The sequence below is a fragment of the Pelodiscus sinensis genome, chromosome 2 (genome assembly GCF_052426305.1).
Source record: "Pelodiscus sinensis isolate ZL-2025 chromosome 2, ASM5242630v1, whole genome shotgun sequence".
In the NCBI taxonomy this organism is placed as follows: domain Eukaryota; kingdom Metazoa; phylum Chordata; order Testudines; family Trionychidae; genus Pelodiscus; species Pelodiscus sinensis.
The window spans coordinates 160336388-160353581 of record NC_143053.1 but is presented as its reverse complement, the minus strand read 5'-3'; the positions used below and the strand labels follow the sequence as shown (position 1 = coordinate 160353581).

General features: G+C 40.8%; 1 protein-coding gene across 1 annotated transcript in view; it reads left to right on the top strand.

Moving 5' to 3' along the window:
* Positions 1-17194, top strand: part of ABCA13 (ATP binding cassette subfamily A member 13) — a 267673-nt gene that overhangs the window by 160130 nt on the left and 90349 nt on the right. The window contains exons 42-46 of the mRNA XM_006136374.5: positions 2572-2818; positions 3622-3714; positions 5408-5489; positions 7168-7286; positions 10062-10149. Of these exons, the coding sequence (XP_006136436.4) occupies positions 2572-2818; positions 3622-3714; positions 5408-5489; positions 7168-7286; positions 10062-10149 (629 nt within the window). The remainder of the gene's footprint in view (positions 1-2571; positions 2819-3621; positions 3715-5407; positions 5490-7167; positions 7287-10061; positions 10150-17194) is intronic.

Sequence of the window (17194 nt, the reverse complement as noted above, 5' to 3'; positions counted from 1 at the left end):
GGGGAGCCAGTTTCAAAACCAGCTCCCCTTGTGGAAAGGCTGCCTGCTGCTGCCTCTAATACAGAGGCAGCAGCACTGGGGGCAGCAGTCCCTGTTCATGGGGGGGTCCGAGCTACCTGTGGACAGAGGCTGTTGGGGGCAGGTTGTAAGGGGGCGGAGAAGGCTGCCCTGAAACAGTCTCTGACCATGGCCAGCACCAGCACTGCCTCAGACAGAGGCTGCTTCCTGGCAGCAGCCCCTGCCCACAGTGGGCCTGGACTTGTAGCGGGTGGAGACTGCTTCGCAACAACCTCCTCTGTCCCCCTACCTGCCCTTTGCTGCCTCTGATACAGAGGCAGCAAGGAGGGTGGGAATGATAGTAGTTGCCTAGATTCATTGATAAGCCTAAGATTATTAGTTAATTGACTGATCGACTACTCATGCACATTCTTAGTGCAGGCAAGGAAGAAGGAACACACATGGCTGGTTATGTGCAAATTAAGTATAAGTTGTTTTGCCGTGGGCATCCATTTACAGTTGGAACAAGATGTCAATCCACAAGATGTGCAGGCGTGGGGAAAGAACAAAAACAGAAGAAGTCATCCCGCTTAGGAGTGAGAGTGAACTTTGCAAACTATATGTGGTGTGCAATGGATGATCCCTTGGTTATCATTTCATCTATGAAGACAAGCTGTCAGTTAGCTTGATCTTATGAAAGAAAAGGGAGGAGTTCAGCCAGCCTGCTGAGAGAAGGATGTGGGATAAGCTGTCTTGTAAGAGAAAGCATGTTATGATTTTGCTTTGTTTCCAATAGTCTTACATTCTGTCACTTGAATCTCTGTTCCTTGATGATAAACAGATTTGTGTATGTGTATAAATCAGGCCTTACGTAGGGTGTGAGGTGCAAAGTGTGCGAAGGCACCCCCCAAGATCTCCTAAGTAAACATGAGGCTGGGGCAGTGTATTAAACCAGCCTCTCTCCCCCATGCTTGGGCTTGGTGGAAGAAGGCAGGATCAGCAAATTGCCCTAACCTCCCTCCCCAGTGCCCCGGCCGGCCGAGGGAAAGCTGGGGCTGATATCCCCACTCCCCCAGGAGTGAGGCCAGGGATGGGGCTGGGCTACCATGGTGAGGCTGGGGCAGCCACCATCCCCTCCCATGGCATGCACTACCCCTAAGGCTCTCACTTCTCATAGAAATTCCTGCGTACAGGCATGTAAATTAAATGCTATGAGTTAATTAGAGAGAGTGAGGATTCCGAGTTAAATCATGGAAGCTGATGTATACAGTTCCTTTGGGAATAGTGAATCAAACAATTGTGTGTGTGCATGCAGTGGAGCAGGAACTGAGCATTCCAGAAAGACCCCTGGAGGATTCAGGGGCTGGTATGTGGCTATCCCAAACCTGTAGAGGAAAAATCTTAGAGGGGTAGCCATGTTATTCTGTAACTTGAAAAATGAGTGGTCCTGTGGTACCTTAGAGGCTAACCAACATTTTTAGAATCATAAGCTTTCATGGGCAAAACCCATCAGATGAATTGGAGTGGAAATGGTAGAGTACAAGATTTTAATTGGTTGGGGAATTACAAAGCCAGTTTCTCCTGCCATTAACATCTGCATATCTGCATTCCTGCATCAAAAGCAATGTATGGGACACATGCAGTCCACTTAAATAGCCTCAGTATCATAGGCCCTGCAACTGACAGGTACTTCTGCTGCTGTTAAATATGTCTCTTGGTTTATTTTATTTTCTCTCCAATTCATCTGATGAAGTGGATTTTGCCCATGAAAGCTCGTGATTCTATATATTTGGGTTAGTCTCTAAGGTGCCAGAGTACAATTTCTTGTTTCTGTAGAGGGAGAATGAGACTTGCAGAGGCCTGAAATGTTCTGCTTGTGTTTCCAGAGGCTGATAGATTCAGGGAGTCAGCACAGACATGATTCCCTCATGGTAAGGGCAGGTAATAGAGAAATACCCAACAGCTGCTGGTCTCCCTAGGAATCCTCATGGGAGCAAGCTGCACCATCCCAAAGACTACTGCAGGCTCCACAATCTTTTATGAGTTGCGGTGGCCAGGTTTGTGCATTCCTGAGGCCTTTTCTACTCCCTGTGGAGCAATACATCCCTATGCTGCCTTCTCCAGAGACTAGTAGGTAACTATTGATATTTGAGAGAGAATATTTGTTTAGCACTTTGAAAGCACAAAATACTTTATAGTGAAAATAATCAGCAGGATTGTTTGTGGTTTTACTGTTCCAGTTCCTTCCATCTGCCCCATGGTCCATACTCAATCAAAACTCTCATTGACTTCAACCCTGGAGTTAAGTACAGTAGTTATTTTTGCCTGAGTCATGAGTGCAAGATTTGGCCTGTAATATTGCTTTATCGTCATTTGTTGTTATGGCTGTTTTATTTTTATCCTTGATAGGGGCTAAATATTTCACAAGCAAGGTAAATAGAGATAGAAACAGAAACACGCACACATTTTTTAAAGGATACCCTTGTTCTTTGAGCACCTAGCATCAGATGGGAATTGTGACTTAAGAGGAAAGACAGTTCATGTTTGTGAAGAAGTTTGTTTGTCTCCTGGCAGGTAACGCACTCATGGATGCCCAGAGCGTACGTGGAACAAGGCTTGTTCTCACACAGATTGCTGCCCTTTTAATGAAGCGGTTTCACCACACCAGGCGAGACTGGAGAGGAACTCTGTCAAATGTTCTGCTGCCTGTCCTCTTTGTTGCCATGGCAATGGCCTTGTTTACTGTGAAGCCATTAGCTATTGATTATCCTTCACTGAAGTTGATGCCAAGCCTTTATGACAATGCAGAATCCTTCTTTAGGTAAAAACCCCATTCATCATCATTAACAACTTTGAAGTAGGGTCATTGTTTTTGATTATATATGATTTTTTTCCTCCAAGCAGAGTAGTCAAATTCACATTTTATAGTGGCTGTTTAAAAAAAAAAGTCTTGAGAGTTGCTTATCCCATCAAAAATGTATGTTAGTCACTTATTTGAATTTTGTAGATAATTATGAGAGGTAAATTGTGCACATTTGAGTAACAGAAATGCATCTTATTATGTTTTAAGACACAAAGTAAATGGTAGTGAAAGAGTAGGGGCTTTGGATCAGGCTGGATTGGGTCTACTGAATCTATTTCAAGCTTGGTCATAAAATGCGATTATATAATGTAGGCATGTGCATACAATCATACATGTGTGTATAGCTGTTTTAGCTTATTTCTGCGTAGTGTACTAGGTCTGTAAGCATTGTGTACAAAGTTTCTTTGGTCTGCAAATGCAGGTTCTATCATGAAGCATAAGTCTATACTATTGAACTCATAACATGTGAAAGTCTTGCATTTCTTTTTTATGGCAACTGGTGGAGAGTTATGCCTGTAACTGTAGCATAGGCAGAGTTAAGGTCCATGCAGTAAACTTTACTTTTAATTCCTTCACACTTAATGTTTAGTTTTTAATCAATGATTTAATCAACTGTGATTTTATGTCTCAAAGATTGTGAATGTTGAGCTAGGGCAGATGTTTTGAACAGATTTATTTCTCAATTTCTACCTCATGAGCAGGAATGTGTGTTTCCTTAGTTCTAATTACTTTGTTATTTATTCCTTCTCTCCACTGAGCAGCACTGAAAGTGATGATTTAGGAAACCTTTCTTATGTGCTGCTGAGAGATTTTGCAGACCAGGATCATCCATGCACCTATTCAACACAAGATGTGTAAGTGCAAACAATGCAACTTTTTTTTAGCACACTAAGTGGCTACATTAATCATTACAATCATTAATACAGAGATTCCTGCACAGGGGAGGGAATCAATAGTTGATACATACATTTTGGGTTTGTAAGATTTTATATTAATGTAATATTTATTCACTAAATGGGTATTACCTATTAGGTGAAAACACTTAAATAACAAATAGTCTTGCAGCACCTTAGAGACCAACAAAAATGTAGATCATGTCATGACCTTTCATGGGCACAACCCACTTCTTCAGATCAATGGAGTTAAGGGGTCCTGTTCCCAAATAAATAGCAGAAAAAGAGAAGGGTTGGGGAAGGGAGGAGAGAGAAAAGGAAAAAAGTAGTGTCCTTGCTAAATGAAGCTGATAGAGTGGGTACTAAGTGCTTTTCAGTACCCCGTGCTTGGTTTTTTTTATGTCATTAGGATGTGGAATATAGTGGGCCATCCACACAAGGTCTTTGTTTAGACCTCTGTTGCAAGTATCAAACTTATAAATGAAATGTAAGTTCTGCAGCTTCCCTTTCAAGCTGGTTTTTGAAAGTGGCTTGCAATAATACAGTAACTTTGAGATCCATTAATGAGTGTCTTAGCAAGTTAAAATGTTGCCCAACAGGTTTCTGCGTGTTACCTTTTTGACTATCTGATTTGTCTATTAATCATTTCTTGTAGAGCCTGTCCAGTTTGGCCAATATACATGGCAGAGGGGCATCACTGGCACTTGATGGCATAGCGGTTCGAATTCCAATAATCTTTACTAGATGTCAAGTGCTGGATTTAATCGTTCCTTATGAACAGGGCTCGCTGAACCGTGGCGAGCCCCGCTTGCCAGCTGCGCTGTCTGGTGAGCTGCGCAGATCATTCTGCTCATGCGCAGTTCGCCCGAACCCGGCTCTTCCGGGTTACAATCTACTCGCCACGGGCGAGTAGATTGTATTATTTGTCGAGCCCTGCTTATGAAATATAAGTTTAATAAAATATATGTGCCTCCAAAAGTAAAAGAATGGATAGTGTAGAATTCTGTGATTAAATTTTCAATGTCCTGTTTCATGTAGTACATCCTTGCATTTCATGCATTGCATTGATAAATGAGCTGCCTTCTAACTGAAATGCATAATAGGCTTCTAAGTCCCATTGAAGTCTGTGGGAATCTTTTTAATTAATTTCAGCAGGCTTTGGATCAGGTCCAAAGTCAGTAAGAAGGAAGGCTGGTGACACAGTCAGTAACTGCAAGTGTCATTAGGCTGAATCAATGTTCATTAAATAGAAGGTCAGGTTTTCCAAGTTTGACATGCCTGGTCGAGGAAGTACATTTACTTGCATCTATGTTGTTCATACCAAAACCTGGTATACAGCTAATTGGCTGTTTGCTCAGGCAAGTACCTGATTTGCATACCTGTCAGAAGTTTGAAGCAATAAGTTAGAAACCACTAAGTTGGAAGTGTCAGATGTTATGACACCGATCCATGATGAATGAAATTAACACATTTTAATAGAACAATAATAAACCATTGTTTTGGAACCAATATTGTGGAAGTGGTCAAGATGCAGCAAATGTTGGTCATTATTTTGACGTCTACTCTTAGATAAAATATTATATAAATAATATTATATAAAGATAAAAAAAATATCTTTTAATGATTGTTCCTATTGTTATTTCTGCTCTGGTAGAAACCACAGTTCATGTTGGCAGACCGAGCATAGTTCACTACAGAAATTCTTGGATGCATGCAGGTGTATGACAGAACATCAGGTATATTTTATCCCATTCCTTAACAAAATGAAACTAATAGATTGGCCTCATTATGACTGGAGAGTTCATTCTCTCTCCATTATTGCTTTGACTTCATCTTTCTAAAGTTTTCAGGGAAATGATGTATAAAGTAATATTAGTCTGCAGGTGAACAGAACACTTGTAGTCATGATGTCAACCTTGTGAAACTATCGTACCTTCCAAAAATGTATCATTGTGAAGGTATTGTCTAGGAAACAAATCTCTTATTTTAAAATGCATTTTCCCAAAGATGGCTGTCAGACATTTCAGATATAACTTTCTATAAATCTGAATGTGAGAAGTGCAACAAAACCAAGATTTGGGTGTCAAACCTGTCTTAGCAGTACTTGATCCATGGCTATCAAACTCAACTTGCCAGTGCAGAGAAGGCTAGGGACTGCTCTTGGTCTCCTTTTAGGGTTAAAAGGGGGAACCCTGTGAAACACTAGAAGGAGACAGTCCTTTTATGCAAGGTAGCACAAAGGATGCAAAAGGTGGCTGGCACCTGCACATGGGAACATTTTTTTTTTCAACGTAAGCACTTGTGAACATCAACACTCTGGGGATTTGTGGGCACATTTCTCCTCATCTATTTCCAAGCCCTTATTTGGATCCAACAATACTCTTATAATTGTAATGAGAATTAACAGATCTCAGTCCCATTTTCACCCTCTATTACTGTAGTTTATTCTTATTTGTTCTGGAGATAATAGGACTCAAGCTTTGGGGTGGGGGAGAATCTGTCTGTATGGAAATGATCTGTTCTCTGCGTACAATGTACCTTACAAACAGTACAAGCAATATTAAGGACCAAATTTTGCCTTCCTACATTCTCATGCACTTCCAGTTGAGGTAACGCAAGTCAGAGGAGTTGAACTTACATCAGCATGTGAAACTTTGCCTTAAAGACAATATGGGACTCAAACCTCAATGTATAAAATTTAGTGTTAAAATATAAAACAATGTATAACTGAAACTTGGCCTGCTTTTAGAGTGGGAAGACTGAAGTTTCTTCACTCCCACGTGAGGGAAGCTAGAAATCTGCAAATGGTTAGAACAGTATTTTTTAGTTCATTTCCTCACATTTGAAAATGAAGTCAGCCTCTCAGGAAGAGATCTTGGTATTGATAGTGGTTTATGAGCTTACAGGATGCCATATTGGACACCACATCGTTGTATCTTCTTCCCACTTTCTAACTCAAGGAGAGAATTCTAATAAATCATTAAAAAACATCTTTATGTACAGTATTTCCTATCGAATATATCATGTGAATTTGAATCCCAGTACCCCTCATAATCTGATCAATGTATTTTTTGTGGGTTTTCAGCTTCAGCAGATGAATGATAGTGACTGTAAAAGTCTTATTGGCTTTTCACTGCTGTAAACCTTACTAAAATTGCACGCATAAAAATGATGCTTTCAAAACAAAGTTGACTGATAAGGTTACAGCAGAAATAGAAGGTGGTTTGATGACAGCTACCATGATTTCAGATGTCCTGGGCACATATAAACCATATCTAATTTGCTGAAAAGTTATAAAAGCTAATCCCGCTGAAAAACAAGGCAGTAAAGTTTGAGTGTAAATTTAGAATCATGGCTAAACAGTGTCTAAGGTTTTTAAAATAACTTTGCTGATTCATGTATATTGTTTTCCAGAAGTGCCCAAGCTTCAATGTGTCTGTTGTGTATGTGAAGAACCAAGAAGGGCACATCCTTTACAACCTCTCCGGTTTCAATGTGGAGGAATACTTAATCATGCCTACAGACAAAGAAAGGTAGCTTTAACATTGTTCTTCCAGTAGTATCCATGTGGATCTTCTGCTGTAGGTGCCCTGTGTCCCTGCACTGCTGATCAGAGAACGTCAATATCAATGTCCATTCGGCCCACACATGTACTTTCTCTCCTTGTGCCCTGCCACAAAGGTAGCCACTGCATACAGACTAACCGCCCCAGTTCCTTTTCAACTTCCTGGGCTAGAGATGGAGCTATTAGCAGCATGTTTGTGACCATTATCTTCCTTTACATTTCTATGGTTAATCTCCCCAGTCCTATTTGAAGTTTCTTCTTTTAGTACTTTTTTCCCCAAAAGATTTTATTCACCCCCCTGCTCCTCTCCGCACACACTTTTTCATCAGGAACCCTTCCCCACACGCAGAATATGCGCAGTTCACTGGGCTTCATGAAATGTCTCTCCTGCAAAGAGGCAAGCTATGTAGCAGATAAGCAAGGCTGGTGCATATGATTTCTCAGGGTCGGTCCTTGTGCACAGAAGAGTGGTATTTTGCTAGCAGCTCAGATCCAGGCCTCTCAAGGACAGGGAGTTGAGGTGGAAGATCGTCATCATGGAGGAGGCCCTCCAACCTCCCTGGACTCACAGTGAGAGTCAGTTAGTAGACATGAATGAGTCTTCCCTTTCAGCCCCCAACAACATGGATTAAAGAAATGAGCCACTGACCCCTCCACAAGTCATCAATAAAAATAGTAGTGAGTCCCCAAAGTAAACCTTGAGCAAACCGTAAACTATTTCCAACATGCTCAGTATCCTCAGTACTATGGGCACCAAGATGATCGCACGTATCACAAGCTCCTTAACATGCTGTGCTCTTCCTTGTTCTCTAAAACAGCCTTCTCAAATATTAATGATGCTATCTTTGACCCCACAAACTGTACAGCATACCCTAGCATCAGTGGTGCCTTATGTGCAAGTAAGCCAATAAAAATATTAGGTCACAGTTAGGATGAGGGAATTTATCCTCTTCTACATTCCATCCAACTTCATCTTGGTAGATGTTATAAATGTATGCGGTCCACTCCTTATGAAAGAGATTGGAAGTGTCTGACCTCTTTGGGAGGAAAGTTATTCCTCTGACATTCTGCAATTTCCAATTGCCTGTTACCAAGCCCCAATGGTGAACTATGATGTCAACTGTTTGAAAATGAGCAACTTTATTGATCAGCTATCTGAGTCATACTGTGACCAGTTCAAAGCAGTCATCCAGGATGAACAGCTAGTGGCCAAGATTATGCTACAATATGCTCTGAATGTATCTTATACAGAAGCCCAATCCATTTCCCAACAGTGATTGATATGTCATGGCTACCCCAACTGGATTTCCCTAAAGACATGCAGTTGACCCTTGAAGATCTTCCCTTTGAAGCCTCCAGGCTCTTCATAAAGAAGACTGATTCCTCTCTTCATTCTCTAAAAGATTCTAGGGCCACTGTCTGCTTGCTGGGCACCTGTACAGCAGGACAAAAAAGGAAAGATAGCCCACAGTCCCAGCACCAAATCATGCACCTCTCAATACCTGACTCAGTGATACTGGACCTAAACTATCTGGCCCATCTTCTGCATCCCATCTTCTGCATACCATCCATCTAATGTTCTGCATCCCATCCATCCTCTTCCAAACACCAATTTTGATGTGTTGGTCAGGGCATGATAGACCAGTCTGCCCAAGAGCTACAACTGACCATCACTTCCCACTCATTTGCCTACCATCTGGCAACATTCTGCAGTACTGGGAATGTATAACATCAGACAGATAGGTCTTGGAGATTGTTCATACTTAGCATGAGAGACAGATCCACTACCTCAGGTTTTTACCTTTGCTGTTTCCTAATACTCCAGAGAAAGCAAGGTGGGAGACGCATACTAGACCTCTGACCAGTCAACAGGTTTGTGAAAGCTCAAAAATTCATGATGGTCAGAGCTCTCCTAACACAATACAGATTCCCTTTTTCTTGGCCAAATTCATAGTGGCCCTTTAAAGCAGCCCACAAATATCAGGCAGATACTGCTGCCAATGCCCCAACACTGCCTACACTGAAGCATATGACAGCAACCACAGGAGTAATACCACATTCCAGGCTTCACATGCGATGTCTCAAGATGTGGATCAGTTCCATTTACAGATGAGAGACAGACTAGACAAATATCTGCAATAACCCCCTAGGATCAAAAAGTTCCTAGACTGGCAGCAAGACCTAGCAAATATTTGCAAAGGGACCCTTGTTTCAAAAGCCTCCCAGTCATTGCTCCTCAGAGCCCTTATTGGAGGGAACATTCTTCTAAATGTCCTCATGACTCAAGACAGGTGGCTTGTCCATATAGAGGTCCCTCACATCAATCTTTTCAAACTCAGGGTAGTCAGGAATGCCTGCACCCATTTCCTCCTCCTGATCAAGGGATTATGCTTGAGAGTCCTTGCAGACAACATTACATTTATGTACTGCATAAATTGGCAAAAGGGAGTTAGATTGCCCTTCCTCTGTGCAGAGGTAATTGACTTTGGAACTGGTGCATCTTCCATGATGCCACACTGTCAGTGACTTAACTTCCAGGCACTCAGAGAATTCAATAGTGGATAGACTTCTTTTTCAAATAAAAATGTGGTGAATATATGAGGCTAAGTTGTACTTCTAACTCAAAATGTAAAACATAATAGTAAACATATTTGTGAATTCTATGTTGCAAGAAAATGTTTCTCCCAGTGCTAAGAGAGGAAAGCTACTGACCACTCCCTATCATTTTGTTTTTTATTGCTAGATATGGAGGCTGGTCTTTTGGAGTGAAGACATCCCCTGAAATTCAAGACTTAAAACTGAATAAAACATACTCTAAGCCTCTGACTAAGGTAAGACATGCACATGGAGTCCAAACCATGTTGCAGTGTCAAAGTATTTAGGTTCCTAACTCCTTGGCACTTCACATACAATAGAACTTCAGAGTTACAAACTGATCAGTTAACCACACATCTCATTTGGAATTGGAGGCACATAATCGGATAGCAGCAGAGACCAAACTAAAAAAAGGCAAATAAAATACAGAACAGTGTTAAACATAAACTAAGAAAAGGGAAAGTTTAAATAAACAATTTGACAAGCTAAAGAAATAGTTTCTGTGCTTCTTTCATGTACATTAAGACAGTTAAAAGCTGTATTAAGTCCATGTTCAGTTGAAAATCTTTGAAAGAGTAACCACAATGTTTTGTTCAGAGTTAGAAACATATCAGTGTTATAAACAGTCTGGATGCTCTCTTTCGAAAAAGCCCTGTTTGCATTCAAGAACGCCTTTTTTCAAAAGAGCACTTTCAAAAAAAGGTGTTCTTCCTCATGAAATGACATTTTCCACAGTCGAAAGAAAAGCCGCATTCTTTCGATTTAATTTCGAAAGAATGTAGCTGTAGTCGAGACGCAGGTGAAATTTTTTCAAAAACAGGCTACTTTTTTCAAAAAAAACCTTGAGTCTGGACACAGCCTAAGTGAGCTCACTTTTAAGACTATTTCCTCATAACTGGCCTAAGTTTTTTCTTTATTTCCTATCCATTCCTACTAAAATCAATCTTGGAATTGACTGAAATAAAGTGAACTATCAATTGTGTTTTGTTGATGGCTGTTTCAGTCTTATGATCAATATTATTTTATTTAACAAGCAAACTAAAATATACATAGCAATTTCATTGATTTTTAGAAAAGTAAAGATGTGGGTGAGAGGAGTAGTTACCGCAAGAGTAATAAGTAAATCATTCTTTGCTCTTATCAGATGCTTCTAAAATACTTTACAAATATTAGCATATATTATTTCCCTCTTACAGATGAAAACATGGTGAGGTTCACATGGCTTGCATGTGGTCACATAACAAGCCAGTGGCTTAGCACTCGGATTTCTCAGCTTCAAGACTTATTTTTAACCAGTAAATCATACTGTCTTGCACTGTTTCTCATCACCTCAATTTTCCTGATTAATGAAGGGACTGAAGAGGCAGGGACTGAGGGAATAGTCCACCCACCATCCACCAAGTTTGGCCTTTCTTAACCCCCTTTGAAGATCACTCGAAATATTTCCAGAGAGGATACTATAGAAGGTAGAATGGCATCTAGAGTCCAGTGGGAATTATCAGTCTGGCAGATTTTAGTGTATTTCCATTGGTTGTAAGACTTTCTTCAAACAATCTGAACAGTCTTTAAGTCTCATAAAACAGTTCAGAGAACTGCTAGAGTGGGAGTCCAGCAATATGACGAGGAATAGCAATCTCCAAGGTGTGTTTCAGGGTCTCTGTGACTGACTTCTGTTTTCTGCTTTCATTGGCATGAAGGGCACTGAAGAAGTGAGTTGCAGTGTATGTTAAGGGAGATGACCTTTGAGAGTAAACTGGAGCCGGACAGAAAGAAGCCCTGACCTTAAATATTGTACATGGGTTGGTTAGAAAGTGGATAAAAACGTTTTTGTTTCTTGTAAACAAAGTAGAGGTGGAACCATTTACCAAAGCCTAGCACCAAATTTCCAGCAGGGGCCAAAGGTTACTTAATAATATGGGACATGGAGGTACCCTTATCAGCTAAAGTTTTGTTTGGTACCTTTGACATCTACATTTGTCCATCAAAACCCCCGCACATGCCTATTTGCATTTTCCTTATGATTATTTATGTTTAGGGGTACAATTCTGCCATGGAGGTCACAGATCCTATGACTTTAAGAGACTTCCAGACTTCTGCAGTGGCAGGGATGGAGCTATCAGCCCCAGGAACACCACAACAGTAGCCCCGTGGCTGAAGCCCTGGGGGGTTGAGGTGGCTCAGAACCTACCCCAGGAGCAGATATGAGATTGAAGCAACTGATGCAGTCATCCCTGAGACCACTAGAGCAGCAGCTACTGGCCAGCTACAGGGCTGCCAGAGCAGTGGTCCTTTGGGCCACTGGAGCAGCTGGGTGTGTCTGCCCAGGGGCTGCTGATGCAGATGCCTAGGCCTGTCAGAGCGGCATCTGTCCCCAGAGTTGGAACAAAAGTCTGTACTGCCTCTTGCCATCCCCTGCCATCCTACACCACTTTCACCATTTGTCACTCCTTAGTGCTGGGCTCCCTCCCACCTGCCAACGGTGCTCCCAGTCACCAGCACTGGCCACACTCCCAGCCCTGCTCCTGGTCTTAGCCCTTAACTGTGCCCCTGCCCAGCTTCCAGCTGCTAGCCCTGACTGTGCTCCTGGCCCCATGGGTCTCTGGTCTGGCAATATCCATGGTCCAGCAGGATTCTTTATGTTTAAGGGTACAATTCTGCCATGGATGTTCTCATACCAGAGAGTCCCAGACCAGAGAGATCCTACCTATATTGCTAAAAATACCTGTGACCGTATCTTATCTTTATTTATGTTCCTCCAAATTTCTTGCAGCTTTCAGGTCTTGGTCCTGATCAATGCATAATTAGTCCAGATGGCTACAATATATTGTGTGTCTCTGGCTGCTGTTTTTTTTTTTTTTATCTTTATCTTTGGTGTCTACTATACCTGTCATCAGCACAAGGATAAATTATAGCTGTATGGTTCGTGAATAAGCTTCATTTTTTAGAGCCTACATAATAGTGCATTAGACTTCTAAAGGGCACTGTGTTATCTAAACTACCTCCTTGAAGTGGTTTTCGACTGATGTAGTGTCAAATTATTGCATTAACCTTTCAATAATTAATGACCAGTCTTTTACTTTGACCTTTCAGGCCTGTTCACAAGACAGCGAATGTACCATTTACATAGCCTTTCCTGACTAAAAATGGGAAATTTGCATATGAAGTGACTTACTGTACAATTCATTACACTGAAGAAAACCTCTGAGTCCTTCTCAAATTATTCCTCTCCGCTGCAGGATGTGCATGACAACTAGCTTTCCACTCCCAATTTTAACAATACCCAGCCAAAACATGGAAGGTAGCTAGCACCTTGAATGCCTCTTGTTCCAGGAATGTAACAAAAAGTCAGCCACGGTATGCATCACATACCAAACATATCGGAAGAAAAACTATGGCATTCAACAGTCAAAGATGGCTATCATGGAATAGTAGCATGTAGCAGAACTCAACAGCTCATCTTGTTCTCCTGCCCTGCCCTTCCTCATTTGTGTTGTGTGTTCATTGTCTCTATCTGTAATCTGACCTATAAAGGTCTTGCAGCAAGGTGGCTTGCCCTTTTAAGTGTCAGAGGCCTGAGGCAAGCTAATTCACGTTACTAAGGAGACACACCTTATTAGGGTCAAACAGTTCAAACTGCAGGAAGAGGAGGATGCTCAAGGAGAGGCAAAAAGGGATTTTTCTGCAGTGGTCTCTGATTTGAGGAAGGGACACTTCTGCTTTGAAGAGTGTGACTGGTTAGAAAGCCTGTATGGAAATGTGATTTCTTTTGGGAGAGAAGGCCCAAAGGCGAGTCAGGCCTTGCATCTTCTCCTGCTGCTCAGACAACAGAGAAAGTGAGCACTCAGGGATGAGAGTCAGTGCCCAGCTTAAGGATGAGGTGGAAAGCTTTCTTCCATTGGTGAATTTTAGATGAATAAAATCAGACCCCAGTTGTCATTGGACTTGTGTGGAGTTTTTTAAAGAAGCCTCATTAAGAGGGAAACTGAAGCAAAGAACTGCTTCCAAGCCTACCTTGATCCAATGAGGAAGCAATAGTGGTGGTCGATCCATTGGTGCTAAATAAGTGCTAAGATTTATATTCAGACATGTCCTTGAAGAACTTATTGTATTAAAATATCTGAAAAACCTGACTCTTATAGACAGTTTGAGTTCTTGTTGTGGTCCGTCACTAAGCACAGGCCTTTTTTCTAGTTTGACCTCACAAAGTTGTCACATATTCATGGAGCTGAGATAATCAGAAATTGATTATATCCCAAAGTGGTGATCTATGTCTATTCACAAGGTAATTCTAACCTGGAGGGGGGAAAAATTCCCACTGAGAGAGAAATTTGTCAGATGATAGTCGGATAAAATGTTATACGTTCACAATTTGATAGCATTAATCTAAGGAATAGCCAACTGCTTTTCTAATGCAGAATTCCTCTAGGGATGTATTTTACTCATAGATATTCAAGAAGGAAAGAGACTGACACAACTTTTAATAAGCCAAATAAAATATAAACATTTAAGAACAGTTGGCATAGAAGAAGACATAGATGGTAATAGCATTATTGGGACATAGAACTCTTAGGAACTCTCCTGGATATTAACTCTTCTATCTGTGGAGACCATCCCTGTCAGTGGAGAACATGTGCACTAATCTTGGCAAAATATGTGCTGTCGTTCAAAGCATTTCAAACCCCTACTTTGTTCCCCTTGTGGTAGATGCAGAAATATAGATGCATGGCAAAATATGTCTATCTATGAATACACATCTAACACGGTATCATTATGACCCTTATCATTGTAATATCCAAGCACCTCAGAGTTCTTAAAATATTCCTTATAGAGATGGGGAACTGAGGTATGTGGATAACTCAATTCATCTATAGTCACACAGGAAGTCAGACTCAATAAGACAAGATTAAGCAGGAAGAGGAAGTTACAGAGATGGGACTTGGGCCCAGATCTCTTTAGTTCCACTCCAAAGCCCTCTGTCATGTTTGCTTCCTGTGTCTCGGTTCTACCACACTTGAGCATTAAAACTGGTCCTGTGTTGGAAGGGAGACTTTCCAGGGCTTTGCATACCAGACCCAATTAGAAAACCAAGTTTAATCTGCAGAGTCCTCCCCACTCTTTTCCCTCACCATAAAACATATTGTACACATGGCAGTGTTTTGTCTAGCATAGCTGCATGTGTTTTTGGATGAGGTTAAGTGCCAGTATCTCATTTTCAATGTTGTGGTCACTTGATTCAAAATTATTTATAGTCAGTCTCTTGAAAAAGAACTAGATGCATCTTTTGATAAAGGTAACATCAAAGACTTTTTTTCTTTTTTGCCAGATTATAAATGATTAAATATTCTGCTTTAAGTTAGTTATTTCCTGATGGCCTGACTCAGTTACATAATTATATTGCACTCTGGGATGTAGAATGCTGCAAATACTCTGAAGATGCAGTGATTCTAATTATTGGTCAGGACTTCTAAATTTCTTGTTACAGACAATGCTATATTGTCATTTTTTGATTTCCTTATTATTTTGGTTAAATTATGACATTTACTAGGCTATTCTGTGACTACTTATTGAGATCTCTCCCCTACCTCCAATTAACTGAGGATATGTCAGCAAAATCTTACATTATTGTTTTTTGTAATTGCTTCTTTTTGTCTTTACAATGTGCATAATTGCCATGGATTCCATTATGTATGTTTAACATTCTTATTTCAAAAGTTTTTAAAAGAACAGATAGAGGAAGAAATGGGATGGTGTATTGGGGAATTGGCATCACTGGCTAGTAAGGTTTTGATTCAGTGCTGGCACATGGTTGCACAGGTGACCAGGAATGGCAGAGGCCTTAAAGTTGAATATCTGGAGACTATTCCTGCATTTTTATATGGGAGGCCCAGGGCCTGTTCTGTGTCTATTTTGCTCTCTTTTTGACCCATTAGTAGCTTCCCTGCTGATTATATAGTTGTCATGATCTCAAACTAGAACACAGAAGAATCCTAAGAGCCAGAAAACAATCCCCGGTTTATAATTCTTTACAGTCACAAGAGCTAGCTATATCCTAGAGCGATGCGAATTATTTTCCCCTCCAAAAATGAGATCCTTTTGTTAATAACAATTCTCTGATCTGCATAGTTCTGTACTCCATGTCTATGTGGTTGCCCATGTGCAATGAGTTGAAGGTCAGCCTAGTTCCTGTAGACAGGTATTCATTAGCAAATTCAACTAAAAATGGAGTTCATCACCATTTTTTGTTGGTATCATCTGGCAGGGCATGGAGACTATGCTGTTTTCTCACCCTTAAGTGGTAATTCTATTAAATGCTGAAGCATGTTGGTCAGGCTGTGAGGGTACATCTACACTGCAAGGCTATTTTGGGATACGAGATGTATCCCGAAATAGCTACCCCACGTCCAAAGAACACACCCATTATTTCAAAATATTTTTCGAAATAACAGATGCACTGTGTCACCATTCCTGTAAATCTCATTGCATGAGGGATAAGGGATGGCTTGAAATAGCACTTGATTTCAAAATTTTGCACTGTATAGATGTGCCAAATTGTGTACCTTATTTTGAGTTTAGAGTACAGTGTAGATGCGCCCAGTCAGAAACAGGTGCTAAGTGTGCTGGATTGTTCCATAAAGATAACAGTAGTGTAGACCTGTGTTGTTCAAGAAGGTATTGTGCCTAAGCTCTGGGACAGTGCCTCCCAGAGTCTCTCACTGTGCAAGGGAGGAGCATGTTTCAGCAACCATTAAGGGAAATATTATTCATGCTTTTTCTGTTGAATAGGTATGGATGAGTTATTGACCTCACCCATCAATGCCTCATATGGAATGGCTAGCATTGTTAGTTTCATGTAGTCTTGGCCTTTGAGTTCTCCTGTCCCACTCTATTCTTCTTGAGCATAAGGTCAGAGCACATTTTAGCTCTGATTGTTGTTTTTTTATTGCTTGCATATCTCATTTTGAAATCTCAACACTAAAAAGTATTTCAAAGTTTTACTGTTTTCTAAATTCTCCCACTGGGTTTCAGATTAAACCAATTAATATTACCTTTTCAGCACAAATAGGAGAGTTATGTATTTCATGTGTATTTGACCTGACATGATGCAAGGGTCTAGTTTAGGTAATCCATTAACTTAAGAGTTCTCTTCCTTTGTTGCTAGTTGGATGGAGAGCCCTGAATAAATAAAGCTGATGATGATTGTAACCCACCAAAGGAACTCTACAGCTCATTTGATTCTGATCCACCCAGAACACCCTATCCCATGTATACTGCTCTGCAGAG